We start from the raw sequence: 22,777 nt of genomic DNA, 5'->3' as shown, positions 1-22,777 counted from the left end.
TTTTCTTTTTAATAATGAAGGTAGTATACATTGTAGAACATCTAGAATAAAAAGTCATACCATAACCTCCACCATCTGTTAAAAAACCTTTGTTAATTTTTTGAGTTTATTTATTTCCAGTCATTTACAAATTTTAAAAATTTCTAGTTATATCCTACTTTATATAAATTGCATCATTAAGTTTTTTCAGAGGTTTCATGTTTACGATTTAATTCTCTCATATCCTAATTCAGTTCACAGTTTCTCATTTAAGCAATTTACCTTGTCCATATTATGAATAACTCTGCACTGGAGCACCTTGAAATAAGTCTTGGGTCACATTTTTTATTTTCATAAATTAGATTCATAAAAGTTAGAATTGTTGAGTCATTTTATGAACCACAACTCCCAAAAGGTTTTTCAGAAAGTCGTTCTTATTTATGTGCCCTTAAGCAGTGTATCTTAGTACTTAACATTTTACTGCTTTCATTCAATATTGAATACTACCCATAAAAAAATGTTATTTTTGGCAATTTGATAAAGAAAATTGTTTCTTTTTATATTTATAACTGGCATTCTTTTGATTACTAGTAAGTGAGAATATTTAAGATATGTTGGCTATGGCATTTCTTTGCTGAATTCTTTGTGTTTTTTGCTCATTTTTCTAATGGGGTATTATGTGTTTTTTTACTGATTTGTAAAATTATCCTTTAAAGGATATTTATCCTCTTTCATTGATAGTAAATATTTTTCTTCTTTTAGCTACTCAACTGCTTTCTGCCACTATATAGTAGTTTGTACCCTCTAGAACTTTATATAAGTAGAATCATACAGTATGTACTCTTTTAACTTCTACTCAGCATAATTATTTTGAGATATTCCATCCTGTTGCATCTTTGTCCCTTTTTATTGCTGAATAGTTGATTTCTTTTATTAGTGAGTAGTATTCCATTGTATGATGCTCTGCAGTTTGTTTATCTGTTCACCTGTTGGTGACATTTAGGTTATTTCTGGGTTTTGGTTCTTGCAAATAAAGCTACTGTGAACATGCTTGCACAAGTTTTTGTATGAACAACTGCTTTCATTTCTGTTGGGTCCATACCTCAGAGTGGGCTGAATGGATCATGTGGTAGATGTATGTTTAATTTTTTAAGAAATAGCCAAATTGTTTTCCTAAGTGGTTTTACCATTTTGTATTGCCATTAGCACTTTATGAGATTTCCAGTTATTCCATGTCCTTGCCAATACTTGATACAGTCAGTCTTTTTAGTTTTAGATAGTCTTTAGGTATAGAATGATATCTCATGGTTTTCATGTGTATTTTCCTAATGACTAATGATATTGAGCATTTTTGTGTGCTTATTTTCCATCTGTTTCTTCTTTGGTGAAGTGTTTGTCAAATCTCTTGTGCAGTATTTTAATCTATTTAGTTTACTGGAGTCCTTTATCACTTGTGATTTTAATTATTCTTGCCTAGTATGTGGTTTGTCTTTTCATATTTTTAACAGTGTCTTTTGCAGAGCAAAAGTTTTTAATTTTGAAGAAGGCCAATTTTTTTTTTAATGGACTGTGCTTTTGATAATGTATCTGAGAAATCTTTGCCCCGGTCGTGACCCAAGGTTTAGTGTTTTTTCTCTAATAAACTTCCTGTTTTGAGATAATTGTAGACTGAATTAAATTGACATGCATGTGTTAAGACCTAATACAGAGAGATCTCTTGTATATTGTACTGTGTCCTATATAGTACAAGACCACAACCTTTATATTAATGTTGATACCATCCACTGATCTTACGTAGATTTCCCCAGTTTTACTTATGCTTGTATGTTTTGTCTGTGTGTGTTTAGTTCTATGCTATTTTATCACATGTGTAGGTTTATGTATCTACAAACAATTGCAATACAGAACATTTCCATCACCACAGGATACTTTATATTGCTCTTTTTTAAACACATTTAGCTCCTTGCTGTCACCCATCTCCAAGTTCCTACCTGTCAATCACTTATCTGTTTTTCATTTCTATAATGTTATAATTTTTAAGAATGTTAAATAAACGGAATCATACAATATGTAACCCTTTATGATTGATTTTTTTTCCTCCATTCATCATAATTTCCTAGAGAGGTCCATGAAAGTTGTTGCATGTGACTGTAGTTCATTCCTTTTTATTGCAGAGTAGTGAGAAGTACTCTCTGATATGGATGTAGCAGTTTGTTTAACCATTCACCCACTGAAGTACATCTGGGTTGTTTCCAGTTTTTGGCTATTGAGAATTGAACTGCTATGAACATTTATGTACAGGTTTTTATATAAATATGAACTTACTATTTTTCTGGGATAAATGCCTAAGAATACAGTTGCTGGGTTGTATGGTAATTGCATATTTAGCTTTATAGGAAACTGCCAAAGTAGTTGGGCCTTTTTATATTTCCACCAGTAATATATGAATGATCCAGTTTCTTCATATCCTTGCCAGTATTTGGTGTCCTCACTATTATTTATTTTATCCAGTCTAATAGTGGTATTTCACTGTGGTTTCATTTTATATTTCCCTGATGGCTAATGATGGTGAGCATTTCATCATTTTTGCCACATTTTATTATTTGCAGTGTATTCTTTTATAAAACGTTCATGGATGTCTTTTGCCATGTTTCTTATTGGATTCTTTTTTTAATGTTGAGTATTGGGAGTTCTTTATATATTTTATTCCATTATTGGATATGTGGTTTGCAGATATTTTCTCCTAGTATGTAGCTTGTCTTTTCATTTCTTAATAGGGCCTTTCACAGAGCAAAAGCTTTTAGTTTTGATGAGGTCCAATTTATCATTTTATCATTTTTAGGGATCATGTCAAGTCTAGGAATTATTTTCTATTCCTAGATCCTGATGATTTTCTCCTATGTTGTTTTCTAAGAATTTTATACTCTTATTTTCTGTTTATGGCAGCAATCTATTTTGATTTTTTTTTAGGGCTTATTTATTTTAGAGAGAGAGAGTGTGCATGCACGCGAGTAGGGGCAGAAGGAGAGAATCTTCAAGCAGACTCTCCGCTGAGTGTGGAGTCTGACATGTGGGGCTCTCACAACCCGTGAGATCATGACCTGAGCTGAAACCAAGAGTTGGCTGCTTAACTGACTGAGCCACCCAGGCACGCCTATTTTGATTTCTTTATAAGGTGTGAGGTTTAGGTTAAGGGTTATATTTTTGCCTGAGGTGTATATTCCTCAAGCACTTTTTGTTTCATTGATTTGCTTTTGCACCTGTGTCAAAAATCAGTTAAGCATCTTTGTGTGGGTTTATTGCTGGGTTCTCTCTTGTGTTGCATTGATTCATGTGTCAGGCCGTCCACCCATACCACACTATCTTGGTTACTGTGGTTACATAGTAAACATTAATACTAGGTAGAGTGATTCCTCTCACTTTATTCTTTTTTTTCAAGGTTGTTTTATCCTAGGGCCTGTGACTGCATATAAATGTTAGAATAAGCTTGTCTGTATCTACAAAAAAACTGCTGGGATTTTGATGGGAGTTGCATTAAACCTATAGGTCAATTTGGGGAGAATCTTTACTATTTTGAGTATTCTAATCCAGGAGCATTTATTTGTCTTTAATTTCCTTCATCAGTATTTTGTAATATTTGGCATCCTAATGGTGAGTATATTTTGATAAGTTTATACTGAAGTATTTCATTTTCATTGATTTTTATGTGTTTATCTTTTATTTTGCTGAACTCACTTATTAGTTGGGAGGGGATTTTTTTGGTCTAGATTGCTTGGAATTTTTTACATAGTTGTGTTATCTGCACATAGGAACAGTATTATTTCTTTTCAAACTGTGGCCTTTTATTTTTATTTACTTGTTTATAATCATTTTATTTATTTATTTTTTCATAGTGATAAGTGTGCTCTTTAATCCCCATTTCCTCACCTACCTCCTCTCTGGTAACCATCAGTTTGTTCTCTATAGCTAAGAATCTGTTTCTTGGTTTGTCTCTCTTTTTTCCTTTGCTCATTTGTTTTGTTCTTTAAATTCCACATATGAGTGAGATCATATGGTATTTATCTTTCTCTGACTGGCTTATTTCGCTTAGCGTTATACTCTCTAGATCCATCCATGTTGTTGCAGATGGCAAGATTTCATTCTCTTTGATGGCTGAATAATATTCCCGTGTGTGTGTGTGTGTGTGTGTATACATACACATGTATGTATATATATATACACACACACACCCCACATCTTCTTTATCCATTTATCTATCAACGGACACTTGGGCTGCATCTGTAGTTTGGCTATTGAAAATAATGCTGCCATAAACATGGGGGTGCATGTATCCCTTTGAGTTAGTGTTTTTGTATTTCTGGGGTAAATACCCAGTGGTGCAATTATATGTATATGTATATTAAATATATTTAAATTTAAATTTTTTCTTATATAATGACTAGGATTAGTGCTAAGAGGAAATCTTGCCTTGTTCCCAGTATTTTTCAGTATTATGTATGATGTTAGTTTGGTTTCTCTGTGGATGCTCTTTATGTGCTCCATTCTTCTGTATTCCTGGTATACTGAGAGGTGTTTTATTTTTTTTTTTAATTATGAATGGGTGGTGAATTTTATAAAATGCCTTTCAGTGTCAGTTGATATGATCATATGAATTTTTTATTCCTTACCCTTTTGATATAGTGGATTACATTGATTAATTTTTGAATTTTGAACCACTTTGCATACCTGGAATAAATCCCACTTGGTCATGATATATAATTCTTTTTATATGTTGTTGAACTTTATTTGATAGTATTTTGTTAAGGAATTTTGTATCTAAGTTTATAAGAGATACTGGTCTATAATGTTGGTTTTTTGTTTTGGGGGATTTTTTTTTTGGTACTGTCTTCATTTAGTTTTGGTGTCAGAGTAATATTGGCTTCATAAAATGATTCCAGAGTATTCCCAATTTTTCTGTTTACTGGAAGAGATTGTTAGAATTAGAATGTTAATTTTTAAAATGTTTGATATAATCTCCAGTGAAATGGTCAGGGCCTGGAGATTTCTTTTTTGGGAGCTTATAATGACAAGTTTTATTTCTTTAATGATTATAGGATAATTTAAATAATTTAGGTTATCTATTCCATCTTGGAATGGATTTCTGAATTTTGCTATCTTATGGTTTTCAAGGAATTTCAAAGGCTTTTGGCAAAGTGGAAGTTTCACTAAGTGCCTTCTCCAAGAAACTAGCTTGGGTATTCTGAGTATAATACTGATAGTATTCATTTAATAACCTTTCAATGGCTGCAGGATCTGTTGTGGTAATCCCATTTCATTCTTGATAATTGGTGATTTGTGTCCTCTTCCTTTTTCTCTTTGTCAGTAGGTTTATTAATTTTGTTGATTTTTTTCAAATAATTAGCTTTTGGTTTCATTGATTTCTGTGTTCCATTTTTCAGTTTTCAATTTTATTGGTTTTTGCTTTTATCTTTATTATTTCTGTTCTTTGCTTGTTTTAGGTTATTTTGTACTTTTCAGTTTTCTTAGATTATTGGTTTGAGACCTTTTCTCATTTCTCATATGAGCATTTAGTGCTGTAAATTGCTTTCTCTGCACTGCTTAGCTGCTCCCCCCAAATTTTCATTCAATTCTATGCATTTTTCTGTTTCCTATGAGACTTCTCTTTGATCCATGCATTATTTAGTGTTTTTTACCTACAAACTACGAAATGTTTAGGAATTTTCTTGTCTTTCTGTTATTGATTTTCAGTTTAATTACATTATAGTCTAAGAACATACTCATGATTTCAGATGTTTTACATTTGTTTAGATTTGCTTTACTACCCAGACTGTGCCCTGTCTTGATAGATGTTCTGTGGGTGCTTTAAAAATTGTTTATTCTGCTGTTGTTGGGTATCATGTTCTATATATGTCAGTTAGATTCTGTTGGGTTGGCTGTATTGTTAAAATCTTCTCTATCTTTGCTGATTTTCATGCTTAATTTTATCAGTTCCTGAGAGGAGGATATTGAAGTCACCATATATTATTTTGGACTTAAATATCTCTTTCAGCTCTATCAATTTTTGCTGCTTATATTTGAGGCTCTGTTTGGTGCACATATGTTTAGGATTGTTATGTCTTTCCGGTGGATTGATGTTGTGTATTATGGTCACCTCCTATTCACCCCATTGGTGAAGGAGAGATTCCAGCTCTAGGGTTATGGGGATGGCTGAACACACACCTGACACTGGACAGGTGCGATTGACAGCAGTTTATTAGTCACATACACTCATAGCCTGAGGGAAGGGAACACTGCATGACATGCAGAGATTGAACAACCAGGGGCTTTGGGAGAAAGGCTTTGTACCTAAATGAGCATAGGATGACCATTGGTTCCCTTGACAGGATGTGATTAATGCGTTTGAATAAATTAATGGGCTGGCAGAGAGGTGAAGTGAAACCTGTTAGGTTGAGGGATAGGTGGGGTGCGGGTGGTCCAACTGAAAAAGAACTATCAGGATGGGGAGCCTTTCCCATAGGGCAGGGACATATCTGGCAGGCCTACTCACAGCTAGACCTTTGGAACCCTGTGAGGCTCAAGGATGTCAAGGCAGCCCATGAAATTTTAGGCCTTACAGTTCAGTTAAGTCTTTCTCTGGCTCTGATAGTTTTCTTTGCTCTGAAGTTCATTTTATGAGATAATAATTTAGCCATTCTTGCTTTTTTAAAAGATGAGTTGCACAGTATATCTTTCCCCTTTTACTTTCAACTTACTTGAGTTGTTAAATCTAAGGGGAGTTTCTTGTAAACAGCATGTGTAGTAGTTTATGTGCTTCTATCCTCTCTGTCAATCTGTATTTTGATTGGTATATTATGCCATTTACATTTAAGGTACTTACTATATGTAATTGTGTAAGTCTGATATTTTACTGTTTTGTTGTTTGTTTACTCTGATTCTAATTCTTCTGTCTTTCCTCTGTTTTCATTTTCTTCTATCTTGACATGTTTATGGTTTTTGAGTGTCTCTAGTTTTTGTAGTTGTTGCTCATTGTAATATAATAGCTCACTGGTGCCAGCATTTTATCATTTGAGGAACATGTGGAAACTTTTCTTCCATTTCGGTCTCTTTATCTTTCCCACTTTTAAATATTATTGGTTTGTGTATTAGGTAGTGCTATAATTTTTTTTCAATCTTCAAATATGATTTTAAAAACTCACAAGAAAAAGGCTCTTTTATTGTATGTAGCCATGCTTTTGGTCTTTTGTTTGTTTTTTCTTTTTTTTCCCAGAGGTCCCAGATTTCTTCTTTTATAATTTACTTACTGCTTAAGAACTTTCTTTAGCCTTTTTTTTTTTTTTTTAAGATTTTATTTGAGAGAGAGAGAGCCGAGTGGGTGAGCATGAGTAGGGGGCAGAGGCAGAGGGAGAAACAGACCTCCCCACTGAGCAGGGAGACCGACGTGGGGCTCGATCCCAAGACCCTGAGATAACGATCTGAGCCAAAGTCAGACATTTAACTGACTGAGCCACCTAGGTGCCCCACTTTAGCCACTTTTTAAGAGTAGGTATGCTAGCCACAGATTCCTGTAGTTGTTATCCATGTGAGAATGTCTTTATTTCCAACCCATAGTTTCACTGGATGTAGAATCATAGCTGACAGTTCTTTCCTTCAGCACATGAAAAATGTACCACTTCCTTCTGACCTCTGATTTCAGAGGAGAAATGCACTGTCATTTTGAATTGGTGTGAATCTGTCATTTCTTTCTGGCTGCTCTCAAGATTTTTATCTTTGTTTTCAGTTTTCAGAAGTTTGATTGGTGAAGATTTCATTGGGTTTACTCTGTTTGAAATTTGCTCAGCTTCTTGAATCTTTTAGGTTTATGTCTTTTACCAAATTTGGGAAGCTTCAGTCATTATTTCTTTCAATCCAGGTATCCTGGTGAGATCATATAAATGGTGGATCTTTTGTTTCTGCCCCACAGGTCCATGAGGCTCTGCTCATTTGTTTTTTGGCTGTTTTTCCTCTACAGTGTTCAGACTGGATAAATTCTGTTGATCTGGCCTCAAGTTCTCGGATTCTATCCTCTGTCATCTCCACTCTTACTATTGAGCCCATCTAGCAAGCTTTTAAAATTTCTTCTGTTGTATTTTTCAGTTCTATAATTTCTGTTTGGTTCTTCAGTTTCTTTGCTGAGATTTTCAATTTTTTGGTTGTTGCCAAAGGATTTTTAGTCACTTGATGAAGCATTTTGGTAATGGCTGCTTTAAGTACAAGTCAGATAGTTTCAACATCTGATTCATTTTATTGTTGGTGTCAGATGTCTTTTCACATTTCAGTTAAAATTTTCCCGGATTGGGGTATGACAGGTGATTATCTATTGTATCCTACACATTTTGGTTTTTATGTTAGGAGACACTGGGTCCTATGTAATCTTTTTATTTTAGCATGCAGTCCTCTTGTTTAGGATTAGTGTGCAGGTCCCGGTGTACTTTATGGGCTGTGGTTCCAATGACAATTTAATTTTAGAGCTTTTGTGGTACTATTTTGATCTGCTTAGGTTATCTGATGCCACTGGTCTCTGCGGGTACTGCCTGAGGAGACAGAGGACCTTCCCTAGTCTGGGCCCCCTGTTGTGGCTAGGTGGGGGAAGGTTGTTTTGGCCTGTAGGGCTAGTTTGCTTGCTGTGGGGATATCTTTGCTGGTCCTTCCAGGGTACACATTGTTTTTAGATGAGGGAGGAGAGCCTCATGCCTGGCAGAATCTCCCTTTGTCAATAACCCTTAGCCACCTGGTATATCTTGGTGGAGGAAAGGAGATTCAGGCTCTTTGGGGAAGGCAAACACTTCCCCTTATCACTTATTGTCAGTGGGGCTTTCAAAGCCCCCCCTTTACCAGTGCCTGCCCTGTTTACCCAGTGTTGCTGCTGAGAACTGAGTTTGATCTGAGGGAACATTGAGTCTACCTGGTCTACCTTCTGTTGCTAGGTTGAGGGTTGGGAAACAGTGGCTCTGAATTGCCTTTCTGTGGGTTGTGGTATAGTGAGCCACTGGCCATTATGTCATTCCTCTGGTCCCGGGGACCCTCACCAGCCCTTTTTTTCTTTACACCTTTCAGAGTTCTTTGATTTTCTTTAGGCTCTTGTGTTATTTTTGGAGTTGGTTATACTTAGTTGGGAGGAACAGAAGAAATAAGTCTACACTATCTTTTCTAGACCAGAAATCTATGTTGGTATTTTTTTTAAAATTTTAATTCCAGTATGGTTAACTTATAGTGTTATATTAGTTTCAGATGTACAATATAGTAATTTAACAGTTACATATATTACTCAGTGCTCATCATGACAAGCGTACTCTTAATCCCCTTATTTCACTCATACCCCCAGCCTTCTCCCCTCTGGTAACCATCTGTTTGTTCTTTATAATTAAGAGAGATTTTTGGTTTGTCTCTTTTTTTTCCCCTTGCTTATTTGTTCTGTTTCTTATATTCCACAAGTGAGTAAAATCATATGGTATTTGTCTTTCTCTGACTAACTTATTTTGCTCTCTAGCTCCATTCATGTTGTTGCAAATGGCAAGATTTCATTCTTTTTGATGGCTGAATAATATTCCATTTTACACACACACACAAACACACCCACACATCTTCTTTATCCATTCATCTATCGATGGACGCTTGGGCTACTTCCATAATTTGGCTATTGTAAATAGTGTTATAATAAACATAAGGATGCATATATCCTTTCAAGTTAGTATTTTCATATTCTTTGGGTAAATACCCAGTAGTGCAATTACTGGATTATCTGATAGTTCTATTTTTAATTTTTTGAGGAACCTCCATACTGTCTTCCTGCACCAGTTTGTATTCCCACCAACAGTGCACAAGGGTTCCTTTTTTTCCATATCCTTGCCAACACTTGTTTTTTGTGTTTTTTATTTTAGTCATTCTGACAGGTGTGAGTTGGATCTCACTGTGGTTTTGATTTGCATTTCCCTGACAATGAGTGATGTTGAGCATCTTTTCATGTGTCTTTTGGTCAGTGGAGAAATGTCTGTTCATGTCTTCTGCCCGTTTTTAATTGAATTATTTGGGTTTTTTTGGTATTGAGTTGTATATATATTTTGGATACTTACCCTTTACTGGATATGTCATTTGCAAATATCTTCTCCCATTCAGTAGGTTGTCTTTTCTTGGTGGTGTTTTTTATTATAACTGTGATAAAAGGAGAATTGACATCTTTCTGATACTGAGTCTTCTTTTTCAAATATATGGTAATCTTTGTTCAGTAGATAACATTAACCACACCTACTTCATTAGGTTGTGTTGAAGAATGTAGTTAAGGCACATAAAATACTTGTCTGTAAAGCATTTGCAAGTGTTAGCTAATGTCTATTCCATGTGTTCTTTAGTAGCATATTAAAGCTTTTTAAGTTTTTAAAATAAAGTTTTGGCACATTTCTTGTAAGGTTTAGTCCTAAGTATTTTGTCCTTTTTTGTTTTTATTACAAATGGAATCTTCCCATCTACTGTATCTTCTTTGGCTCTTTGATTCTTTGGCTCTTTCTTTTTTTTTTTTTTTTTTTAAAGATTTTATTTATTTATTTGACAGAGAGAGACACAGCGAGAGAGGGAACACAAGCAGGGGGCGTGGGAGAGGGAGAAGCAGACTCCCTGCCGAGCAGGAAGCCCGATGCGGGACTCGATCCCGGGACTCCAGGATCATGACCTGAGCCGAAGGCAGTCGCTTAACCAACTGAGCCACCCAGGCGCCCTTGGCTCTTTCTTATATGAAAATGTTTTATCTAAATATTACTTCTAAATATTGCTTCCCAAAGGAGTTTTAGCATCTTTTTGTTTTAAGGTTAGGACCCATAGCTAAACTTAGAGCTCTAAAAACAAATGGATGAGTGAATTAATGAGCTCTTCATGTGGTTCAGCATTATTTTGGGTACCACTCTTACTCTAAGTCCTGTATTTTATGTAATCCAAGATTTTTCCGAGGTATGCCAGGCATTGTGTTGTGTTGATCTTACTATTGAGACTCTTTGTCCTATGTGTTATTAATCAAGCCATGGTTTTTTCATGTCACTGTTGGTCTTGGGGGCTCACCTGCAGGGCCATGCATATATCTTTGTGTGCATCTCTGCTGCAAAGTGTTTACCACCTGTATTGGAAAAATAGCTCTTGGCTAAGTGGGATATCGAAGTAAAGTAAGGAAATATGGGTTGGGTCCATGAGCTTTATCCAAACAGGTGGTGAAATACTGACAATTCAACAAGAAAAAGAAGTCTGTGGAAGTACAGGATTCTTCTGGGGTGTGTAGCAATAAGTAAAAATGAAATTTGGGCTTCAGAGTATGCAGTGCACCTGGTGGTGCTACAGTGTCATATGCAAGCCCTATTCACAGAGGACATTTGGGTGTTCTTTTCCCAGAAGAGCTCTATGGTGACTTTGAAGACCTGGAAACGGGGGACGTGCACAAGGGAAAACCAGGCGCAGATACTCAGGTATGATTTTGTCATGGCTGGCTGTCAGTCACTGGTCCTTGATCTGTGGTCAGTACGTCCTGAGAGAGGCCCATATTAAGAAATGCAGATCTTATTATCTGTGTAGATTACAGAGTAGATGGATTCTTTCCTAAAAATGTGGAGATTGGGAACAGATCAAAGTTGTTGGTTTGTTATTCTTGATCTTTTGGGTGATACCTACTACCTCTTGTTGTCATTATGATTCTTCAGTCATTGAAAGTTTAGCTCCCAAGTCACTGTCTTTCTCTCTACCATTCCTTTTGCCATCATTCTCCTCTTAATATAAGTACCATTTAAAAAAACTAAATCCCTATTCTCCCTAGTATTTCTTTAGAACAGTGTCTGGGGAGCATCTGGGTGGGGACACTTGCTGTTATTTTTATTTATATCTGGCATTCCCAGCCAGATTAAGGAGTGACAGTGTATTGTAATGCAGATGTCTAAATGTCTCTTGTAGTAGTACATGTTATTTAGAGCCAAAGGCTGTGTTTGGTTTCGTTTGGTTTTTGTTTTGTTTTCCTAATGATCATAACCAAGACTTTTGCAGCTCAGATAGAACTTTAAAAAATCTGCTTTAATGTTTAAAGAAAAGATCTCCACAAACTTTTACAAAATTTTCTCTTCTGGAAATTTAAGATTGAAGATGCAGAAGAAGTTAAGGAAGAAATTGACCCCAGTGCAGAGGAAAGTGCCAAGAAAAAGCATTTGGATAAGAAGAGAAAATTGAAGGAGATGTTTGATGCAGAATATGATGAAGGAGAAAGCACGTATTTTGATGATCTTAAAGGAGAAATGCATAAACAAGCACAGGTAAGAAAACTTGGTTCCTATCAGCTTTATTTCAAGGCTATAATACAGTGTTGTGAATATGTAATTTCGTTTAGGTCTCTGCTTCCTGACCTGCTTCTCTGCCTCAGGTTTGGATTCTTAGGTCAAGATGCAGATAAGTGTGTTTATTCATGCAGTCATCTGATTGTTTTTTCAATCAGAAATTGAACAGAAAGATATCAGTATCTATTTTATACCAAGCATTGAGGAAGTAAAAATGGCTGAGACAGGCAGCAACTGCTGAGGATCTCTCAGTGTAGTGATTTGAGACAGTGTTTATTTAAATGCAGGCATTGCCTTAGCATTCTGACTACTGCTCCCTGGAATCATAATTAATTTGAATGGGTAGGTGATTCTTGCATACACCAGTGCTGTCCAGGGAGGCTTTTCTAAAAATTCACCTTGGTCAGAGTTCAGAGGATATTTCAAGTGTCGGGTCAGATGTGGAGATAAAGGGAACATGTGGAATGCTGAAAAGAAGATAGTCTGGCCCCCCTGCCTGGGATGCTGAACAGACTGACTTGATGAACTCACTCTGAAGGAGATACAAAGATGTGTATGCAGTTGATGGGAATTACTGAGTTGTACTTTGACAAGGGGGACCACCAATAATTCCTGTAAACTAGAACATATCTTAATACATCTTAAACAGGTTAAGCATATGATTTCTGAAAATGCCGTCAGCGGGCTTTGCCCAACCTAGGCTTTCATCTGTTCAAAGAAAGTATCTCCTGGTTAGTCATTAATATAGTGGTTCTAAGTCTATACTGACTTTTGATAGAAGTTAGTAACTAAGACGTGTAAAGCTAGTTCTGAAGTCTTTGCTTCAGTTCATTTATAACTTAAAATCACCTAGAGGGCGCCTGAGTGGCTCAGTTGGTTAAGCGACTGCCTTCGGCTCGGGTCATGATCCTGGAGTCCCTGGATCGAGTCCCGCATCGGGCTCCCTGCTCGGCGGGGAGCCTGCTTCTCCCTCTGACCCTCCCCCCTCTCATGTGCTCTCTCTCTCTCATTCTCTCTGTCTCAAATAAATAAATAAAATCTTAAAAATAAATAAATAAAAATAAATAAATAAATAAATAAATAAAATCACCTAGAATCTTGTGGCCTTTTGTAAAGGACTTTGAATGTTTTACTCTGAGTGAAATGGGGACCCATGGGGGGTTTTGAACAGAGGAAAGACATGTATGACCTGCTTACCTTTGAAAGAATTGCTGTGGCAAGAGTTCAGTAAGATTAAGATGACTTGCCAAGGGGGGTGGGGACGTGTGTGGCAGTGGAGGCGAAAGAGTCAAATTCTGGATATGCACTTTCGAAAGGTAGATCAAAGGTAGATTGTGGGGTGTGTGAGAGGAAATAAGGATGACTTGCTGGAAGGATTGAGTTGTCAGTAAGATAGGAAAACCTCTAGTTGGTGCAGGTTTGTCTAAGAAGATGAAGTTTAGAGCTGTTGGGTTTGAGATCTCTCTCAGACAAGTGGAGCTCCAAGTAGTCAGTGAGGAGCCCTGGAGAGAGATTGGGGCCAGCGACTTGGATGTACAGTCCTCAGCATCTGGATGCTACTTAAAGCCATGAAGTGGATGGGATGCCCTGGGAAGTGAGCGTGGAGTCAGGAGAGGAGAGGACTAGGACTGACAGTGGGTACTCCATTGTAAAAGGCTGGGCAGAGAGGATGAAGCAGCAGTGGGGATTCAGCAGTGCTCAGGAGAGAGAAGAAATTGAAGAGAACCCGAAGTAAGCTGGAAGCCACCATAGAAGGAGGGATAAATTATTTTAAATCCTGATGATGTATTAACTACAATGAAGACAAAATTGACAACTGGATTGGAATGTGGAGGCCCTACGTGATTTTGGCAAGCATTTTTATGGAGTGTGGGTTAAAGTCCAAGTTGGGGGGATTTAAGAGAACGGGAGCAGAGGAACTGGAGACTATGAATATAGAAAACTTATAAGCCATTTTACTTCAGAGAGAAGCAGAGAAATGGGGCAGTAGTTGGAGGAAGTAGAGTCAAAAGAAGATGTTAAGATGGGAGAAATAACAGGCAAGACCTGTTAGAATAAAGTTCAGTAAGGGTGAATGACACCTAGTATGCAAGTGAAGTTTGGCATAAAATAAATCTATAGTAGCTGCCCAGATGAACTTTCTGTAGTAACGGAAATGTCTGTCTGTGCTGTCTTGTATTGTAGCCACTAGCCACGTGTTGATACTGATCACTTGAAATGTGACTACTGTGACCGGGGGACTGAATTTAAAATTGTTATTTAATTTTAATTAATTTCAGTAATATAATAAGTAATAAATATAATAATAACAAGATAAAATAAAAGGCTGGATGTGGGTATAAACCCTGGTAGAAGAGATTGCTGTGGAGATTCTTTTAGACTGCTTAGTTTTTGAGTGAATTAAACAGTCAACAGCTGAGAGTGAGGATGAGGGAGGAGATACTGGATATTGGATATTGGAGAGTAAGAAAAGAAAGTGTGGACTGGGAAGCTGAGAGTGTTGGCTGACCAGCATTAAGGGTTGCTTTCAGAGTTGTTTGCATTTGCTGTATCTTGGAGCAACAAAGGAGAAAACAGTTGGGATATATCCTGAACAAACTGTACAGATAAGAATGTATGTTATTTTTAAAGAGGATAAAGCGTAAGTGATTATGTCCATGTTCCTTTATGAGATAGTGCTCATTTTTTAAAATGTTAATCTTAACTTTTATTAAAGATAACAGTATTGTGGGTTTTTTTTAATTGTTTTTTTTCCCTGCTCTCATATCTAGCTTAACCGAGCAGAATTTGAAGATCAAGATGATGAAACCAGAGTTCAATATGAGGGTTTTCGACCTGGGATGTATGTTCGAATTGAGATAGAAAATGTCCCCTGTGAATTTGTGCTTAACTTTGACCCCCATTACCCAATTATTTTGGGTGGTTTGGGCAATAGTGAAGGCAATGTTGGATATGTACAGGTAGGTACCCTTTGCTGCATGCTTTGACAATTGGGGTTCTTGGGACATACTTCCACCACTAATCTTATTGAAATCTCTTCTCCCCTCAGATGCGTCTGAAGAAACATCGTTGGTATAAGAAAATCCTCAAGTCCCGAGATCCAATCATTTTTTCTGTAGGGTGGAGGAGGTTTCAGACTATTCCACTCTATTATATTGAAGACCACAATGGAAGACAAAGGCTTCTAAAATACACCCCACAGCACATGCATTGTGGAGCAACCTTTTGGGGTAATATGTGATTGGAATAATTTGCTTGTAGGTTAATTTAAGCCATTACAGTTTTGCTTTTCTCTATTAAATCCCAATTCATAAGATTTTTCTCTTTTTTTTGGATTGAGGTACATATGTAAAATGGAATTCAGAATTTGTGATTCACTGTATTTCTTTCTTTCTTTCTTTTTTTTCTTCCTATTTTCTTTAAGGTCCAATCACTCCACAGGGAACTGGGTTCTTGGCAGTACAGTCTGTCAGTGGCATAATGGTAAATACCTTGAATGTTTTATTTTCCAGATTGTGTATGAGAAGTATGTCTTGAATATGGAATATGTACGTGAAACTTGAAGTTGAAAATGGCTCGTTTTTTAGTATTCATAGCAAACTTCTCTCTGCTTTTAATTTTTCTACATCTTTTTAAGTAGGATGTGGGAATGAAGGGAGAGGTAGAATTATTATGGTACTGATGACATTTTATATTTTTATGCATTTTTGGACTTTTTTTTTTTTTTTTTAAAGATTTATTTTAGAGAGAGTGTGCACATATGCGTGGAGTGGGGGGCAGAGGGTGAGAGAGAGAGAGAGAGAATCTTCAAGCAGACTCCCTGCTGAGCTTGAAGCCCAACATGGGGCTCAATCCCACAACCCTGAGATCATGACCCAAGCTGAAATCAAGAGTTGGTTGCTTAACCTACTGAGCCACCCAGGCACCCCTTATTTTTCTAAAAATATTCTAAGTAGTGCTCACCATGTGCTAAACATTATGCTAGGTTCTAAGGATACTTCGGATACCAGCTAGACATAAGACTAGCCCTAGTAATGCTGGTTTAGCAAAGTATGTTCATACAGTCTTCATTTGATCAGTCAGAGCAGGTTTTATTGGCCCTGTTTGACAGAAAACAGAATAATGAGCAGATGAAATCTGCTCTGGGGGTCCACAATTTAATTTCTTAAACATTGTAACCAAATGTTCATATTCCTTTCCATTCCAAATTGGTCATTGTTTTAAAATTATGTTATTGCGAAATTACCCTCCAGAGAATACTCAAGACATCATCATTAGTTTGGCTTACATATATTATAGCTTTAGATTTTGTTAAAATACTGCTTTGTATGTTCAGATATTCTTTTTTTGTTCTTTCTTAGCTGGTTGTAAGTGAAATGCACTTTAGGAATTTATTGCATCCTAGAATTACAGTTTTTCTCTTACTGGTATTATTCCTGTATTCAAATTTTGGGGGTTCTTCCCAGCCTGATTTCCGGATAGCTGCCACAGGAGTTGTCCTCGATCTGGATAAATCCATAAAAATTGTGAAGAAATTAAAGCTAACTGGTTTTCCTTACAAAATTTTCAAGAATACGTCATTCATTAAGGTCCGTATATCTGTATACTCACATATTTATAAATGTATATTTTATTGAAGGAGGAATGAAATACTTCTAAAATATAGTCTGATGTTTTCAAAAGAGTATTTGAAATCTTTTATAAACTTGGTCTTTGCTACTTTTGGTTTACTACTTTCTATTGGTCTCTATGTTACTTAAATATGCTCAGAAAATTTCAAGGTGACGTTAATAGAGCTACTTACTAATCAAGGCTATTCCTTATTCTGTGTGGGACTGTGACAGAGCTAATATTGAAAATATGTAATCTCATTCACTGGCTTTTTTTCCCTGCCTTTTTGGTTTGTGTTAAGAAAGGGGGGAAATCATAGGTTTATTAAACAGCTCAGTAGAAAAATAGACAAAGTATTTTGTAAAATACTTGTTGGCAGGGGTATGGAGAAATGGATTCTCTGTTATGCAGTATAATGTGGGAGGGTAGTTTGAGTGACATTTATTGAAAATCTTATTAGTGGGGGTTTCCATAAAAGTACTGAGTTAAGATGATCATAAAATATTCTTGTAATATCAGGTAATAAAGTCACTAACATTTTATCCAACTCTCTTTCTTTTCTGAGCATGTGCACCTAAGTCGTAGGATATGAGCTGCAGCCCAGCCCTGGCCGATGACAGCAAAGGCTCTCTAGGCCAGTTCAGTCTGATAGATATCTTTTTGATCTTTTCTTCTACAAAGATATCGGTGATGAGCATGCTAATGAGCCTACAATAGAATCTTGATTAATGTTATTTTGGGGAAGATGAAATAGAATTGTATTCCTTTTGACCTAGTAATTCCACTTTTGGTGGGGAAAAAACATTTTGATTATTTTAGCACTATTAAAGAAGTTGTTTTTTTTTTTTACCAAGGATTCATTTATGAAATAAGAAGTAAAATGTCTGATTTTGTGTGTATGTATTTTTTTTCGTATACCTATAGGGAATGTTTAATTCTGCCTTGGAAGTGGCCAAATTTGAAGGCGCTGTGATTCGAACTGTCAGTGGCATAAGGGGACAGATCAAGAAAGCACTCCGGGCTCCAGAAGGAGCTTTCCGGGCCAGCTTTGAGGATAAGTTGCTGATGAGTGGTAAATATAACTTTGTAGTATAACCATAACAGCATGTTACTATTCACTGTTGATTTCTAGCCAGTGTAGACTAGAGGTTGTAGTTCAGGTTTTAGAAAATTGGAATCGGCTCCAGCTCTCCCCAGTTGGAGCATCTTACGCAGTGTGCCGAGTCATGCTGTGTGTGGAGCCATGTGCTTCACACCCAGTACAAGTTTTGTGATATTCAAGAGTAGTTTACTTGGTGAAGTCTCTCTTCAAAAACCGTGCAGCCAGTTAGAGAAGTTTGGGGTGAATGTTTTGTTCTTTTGCTTGACAAGATGAATCTTCTTTTGAAAATGTTAAAGTAAGTTGTCTCTTTTTCCAGATATTGTCTTCATGAGAACCTGGTATCCTGTCTCCATTCCAGCCTTCTATAACCCAGTAACATCTTTGTTGAAACCAGTTGGTGAGAAAGACACCTGGTCAGGAATGCGGACCACTGGTCAACTCCGGCTTGCCCATGGTGTCAAACTAAAGCCCAACAAGGATTCTTTGTATAAGGTAACAGTCACTCACACATGTGCTCCATAGATGGGGGTCATCCAGATGCTTTGTACATAATGTTTTCTATGTTTTCAATTTTCAAGTAGGAAACCTACCATTAAATTTGAATGAATATGTATATTCATAGAATATTTTGGAAAGAATGCAGGAAAGTGGTAATAGGGGTTTTCGTGGGTTGGAAAGGAGACAAACTCTTCATTGTATACTCTTTTGAACTATTTTTTCCCCCATCAGATACATGTATTACTTTAAAAAACATTAATGTGCTAATCTTTATTGAAGCAATGTGAGTGGATTCTTTTGGGAAGTTTTAATAAACTTTGTAGTGAAGTGTTAAATACAGAAAAATATACAGATCATAAGCATATAGCTCATGAATTTAACACACCCAAATTGCCATTACCTGGATCAAGCAATAGAATTACCAGCACGACAAAAGCCCCCTTGTGACTTCTCCTAGTCACTACCCCACCTCCCTCAGAGATAGCCATTCTCTCAACTCCTGACATGTAAATTAGTTCTGCTATTTTTGAGTTTTATAAAATATAGCATATACTGTTTTGCCTGGTTTCTTTTCTTTCAGTTTTATGAGATTCATTCATGTTCTTGTAGGCATTGCATTTGTTGTTATTGTTGAGTAGAAATCTATTATGTTATAATGTCAGTTTATTCATTGATGGACATTATTTCCAATTTTTGGCCATTATAAATGCTGCCCTGAACACTTACATGTGACTTGTTTGGTGTTCATGTGCACACATTTCTTTTGCATCGATCCCCCCAGGTTGGGATTGCCAGGTATGGGGTATGCACGTGTTCAGCTTCACTGTATGATGCCTACAATATTCTGGTGTAGTGTACCAGGTTAGACTCCCACCAACAGTAGTTGCCAGTAGTTGGCATCATCAGCATTTTTTTAATTTTAAGTTCTCAGTGCCTTTCAAAATCCCATTTCATTTGGATTTTGGTCTTTGAGAACTTTCATTATTTTCTTCACAGGTTAACAATGCATTTGAAAAGATTTGTTTTAATGCAGGATAAATATAAATTGTTTTATAATAAGAGGGATGTTCAGGATATCAGTCTGCCATTCTGCCAGAAACCAATTTCCTAGGCATTACTTTTTTAATAAAATAATTAATAATACAATTTTTAATCCTGTTACATGAATTTCTAATAAAATATACTACAGGACATGGTACCTACAAGAACTACCTCTAGCTTGTGGTGCTTACTCTTTTTTCAGAATGTGATTTCTCCGAGTTCCTTCATTCTAAGCATTTTAGGTTCCTCCTAAACAGAGAATATTGAATATTATCATGGATGATGTCTTTAATAATAAATTTAAAGACATAGCAGCAATATTCTCTATATAGTTGATGTTGACCTTGGTAAAGACCTAGGGCAAGACTTTGCACTTATTAACTATTTTTGAGGCAGTTAAGAGTTTTGGTCATCTCAATTTAAGCATAGAAATTAGATTACCTTAAAAATTGAATGTAGAGAGTATTTATTCTTTATATGTCATTTAAATCTCATTTTTCTCAGCTGGCCTTCCATCAGAAACAGAATAAAGTTCAACTTTTTAATGAGAATCAGGGATGGGAACACTTGAGCTACTGCTGATTGGAGGAAGAACTATGTCCTTAAATCCACAGAGGTTGATAGTGAAGATGGACACCTAGATTATTGTTATTAGGCTAGAAGAAACTACCTCAGTGCCCCCAAAATAAGATGTGGGTTTTCCATTAAAAGAAACTTTGGATATGTTCATCTGCTATGTTGAGATCCCCATAGTTCATACCATAGACATGGACACAGTTGATTTTTTGGGAGAACTGTAAGTATATTATGTGTATTTCTCTGTTTCGCTTAGAGCAATGTACATCCATTGAGGCAATCACATTTGATGGATGATTGAATCCTCATTTCTGATGATCAGCAGACTCTGGTGTTACTGATCATGTGGAAAAGTCAATCCACTAAGAAGATTTTAGGCAAGTTTTAAATGCATATAGATCATAATTTAAATACATCGCTGTTTTTATTTTTCTTTTTAGCCGATTGTGAGGCAAAAGAAACATTTTAATTCACTGCACATTCCAAAAGCCTTGCAGAAGGCCCTGCCATTTAAGAACAAGCCCAAGACCCAAGCAAAGGCAGGCAAGATGCCGAAGGACAGGCTGAGACCAGCCGTCATACGGGAACCTCATGAGAGGAAGGTACTGTCAGCGGATGGCTTCCTGCGTGTTGCATTTAGATATGAAAGTAATGCTCTCAGCACAGTTGGTGTTTCTGTTGCGTTCTCATTTTTCTTCAGGAAAGGATAAGAGCCAGACTTATTTGAGGCACTAGAACTGGAAGTTAGAGGAAAGGCCAGAGTCCATTTCCCTTATTTTGTTTAGTCATACTGTGTCTTATGCATTTTAATGGGGAGTAATAGGCACCCAGCTGGCAAATCACTCTGTCTTAGTTGTACACTGTATCCACAGTGATTAACAAAGGTGGTTATTGGTGAAGGCCATTCTTTAAGTATTTTGCTCAGTAAATAGGCTCCTACTTATGCCTCCATGCAATTATGATTTCCTAGTTCAGGATAAATTTTCCCTGAGTTAATATTCATTTGGATCATGGATTGATTCTAGTTTTGATACATCAGCTGAGGTGTTTAGGTCCCCTGAAACTTAGAAGGAAAGCATGATGTAGGAGTATTCTGGTGCTCACTGGGTTTTGTCCTTGTCAGATCCTTGCACTGCTGGACGCTCTGAGTACAGTGCACAGTCAGAAGATGAAGAAGGCCAAGGAGCAACGACATCTGCACAATAAAGAACACTTCAAAGTGAAGCAGAAGGAGGAAGAAGAGAAACTGAAGCGACAGAAGGACCTCAGGAAGAAGCTCTTCCGAATTCAGGGTCAGAAAGAAAGGAGAAATCAGAAGTCCAGCCTGAAGGGGCCTGAGGAGCCATCAAAATGAGCTTCAGACAGACACTGTCATTTGGATCTGCAGAGATGGATGGTTTCCAATATTACAGTACTTGTAAATGACAACAGGGCACTGGTGCTCAAGAAAGACCTCTTTGTTGGATTTGTCGCCCAGACTGTGCCTTTGAGAGGAGAAGTGGAAACTCTGTTGATAGGACACCTGTTCATTCTCAGCATCTAGGTTATGTCAAGATTTAAAGGAATATTATTTATGGTTTTGTAGATTCCTTCACATTCCTCTTCCCTGTCTCAGTTTAATTATTTGTGCTACAAAAATATCATTAAAATACTTTCCTGTTAATTTTGGCTTAATAGTTTTCATTAGGGATGAGTGCTTGATGATTGTAGATAATTGCTTATTCTGCCACCTTCATGATGAGTCTTCCAGAGGGGGGAAAATATTGACTTGAAAACTCAGCTTTAAAATTTGGAAAAGAGAGCGCGCCTGGGTGGCTCAGTCGGTTAAGCATCTGCCTTCGTCTCAGGTCATGATCCCAGGGTGCTGGGATCGAGCCCCACATCGGGCTCCCTGCTCGGCGGGAAGCCTGCTTCTCCCTCTCCCACTCCCCCTGCTTGGGTTCCCTCTCTCGCTGTCTCTCTCTCTCTGTCAGATAAATAAGTAAAATCTTAAAAATAATAATAATAAATAAAATTTAGAAAAGAGTGTATGGTCCAGTGCACAGCTGAGTTTCCCAGAGGCCATGTGATGTGCAATAGCACAGTAGCCTGACTGCAGATGGGGGAATCCAGCTGCTTCTATTTATGTTAACCATGTAATGGGCTAGTTTGTGTTCTTTTAAAACAAATTAGTAAAAAATACTTTTAACATTTTCTTTCATTTCTTACATAGTAAAAATTGATAGATACAATCCACTTGAAGAAAAACTCTTTGAAGTCCTCATATTTAAGAGTGTAAAGATCTTGAGATCCAAATACCTGGGAAGCGCTGCCCGGAACGACTCCTTCCTGAGGTGGCCACCTGGGCTGCTCGCCAGCTCCCAGTTCTGTACCCAGAACCTAATGCTCTTGGTGTCAGGCACCTTACAGGAGGACAGTAAAGGCGGGGATGAACTAATTAAATTCCTGCCCTGTCACTAAATGTGATTGCTCCCTAGCTGCCAAGATGCCGTGGCCTGGCAGCAAGTGTACAGGAAGACAGAAGGGGAGCTGCTGCTGAGCTTTCTGTCTCCTCCCTGTGCCTTCCTCAACACACTTCCCCTGCCCAAGACCCCAGATGCAGTAGGTGGCTTGCCACTTGCAGGGTGCGGAGAGC

General features: G+C 37.0%; 1 protein-coding gene across 2 annotated transcripts in view; it reads left to right on the top strand.

The window, feature by feature from the left end:
- BMS1 (BMS1 ribosome biogenesis factor) overlaps positions 1-21,805 on the top strand; it is a 43,836-nt gene extending 22,031 nt beyond the window's left edge. For both annotated transcript variants that reach the window (XM_035024615.1, XM_035024606.1), the window contains 10 exons: positions 11,389-11,462; positions 12,120-12,293; positions 15,086-15,274; positions 15,364-15,544; positions 15,739-15,797; positions 16,781-16,903; positions 17,850-17,997; positions 18,344-18,519; positions 20,583-20,744; positions 21,266-21,805. In XM_035024615.1, the coding sequence (XP_034880506.1) occupies positions 11,389-11,462; positions 12,120-12,293; positions 15,086-15,274; positions 15,364-15,544; positions 15,739-15,797; positions 16,781-16,903; positions 17,850-17,997; positions 18,344-18,519; positions 20,583-20,744; positions 21,266-21,496 (1,517 nt within the window). In that variant the 3' untranslated portion in view covers positions 21,497-21,805. The remainder of the gene's footprint in view (positions 1-11,388; positions 11,463-12,119; positions 12,294-15,085; positions 15,275-15,363; positions 15,545-15,738; positions 15,798-16,780; positions 16,904-17,849; positions 17,998-18,343; positions 18,520-20,582; positions 20,745-21,265) is intronic.
- Positions 21,806-22,777: the final 972 nt, after the last annotated feature.

Source organism: Mirounga leonina, unplaced genomic scaffold (genome assembly GCF_011800145.1).
Source record: "Mirounga leonina isolate KUSES-001 unplaced genomic scaffold, KU_Mleo_1.0 Mir_114, whole genome shotgun sequence".
NCBI classification, from domain to species: domain Eukaryota; kingdom Metazoa; phylum Chordata; class Mammalia; order Carnivora; family Phocidae; genus Mirounga; species Mirounga leonina.
Note: the sequence above shows the minus strand (reverse complement) of the source record. Positions and strands in the feature narration are given on the sequence as shown.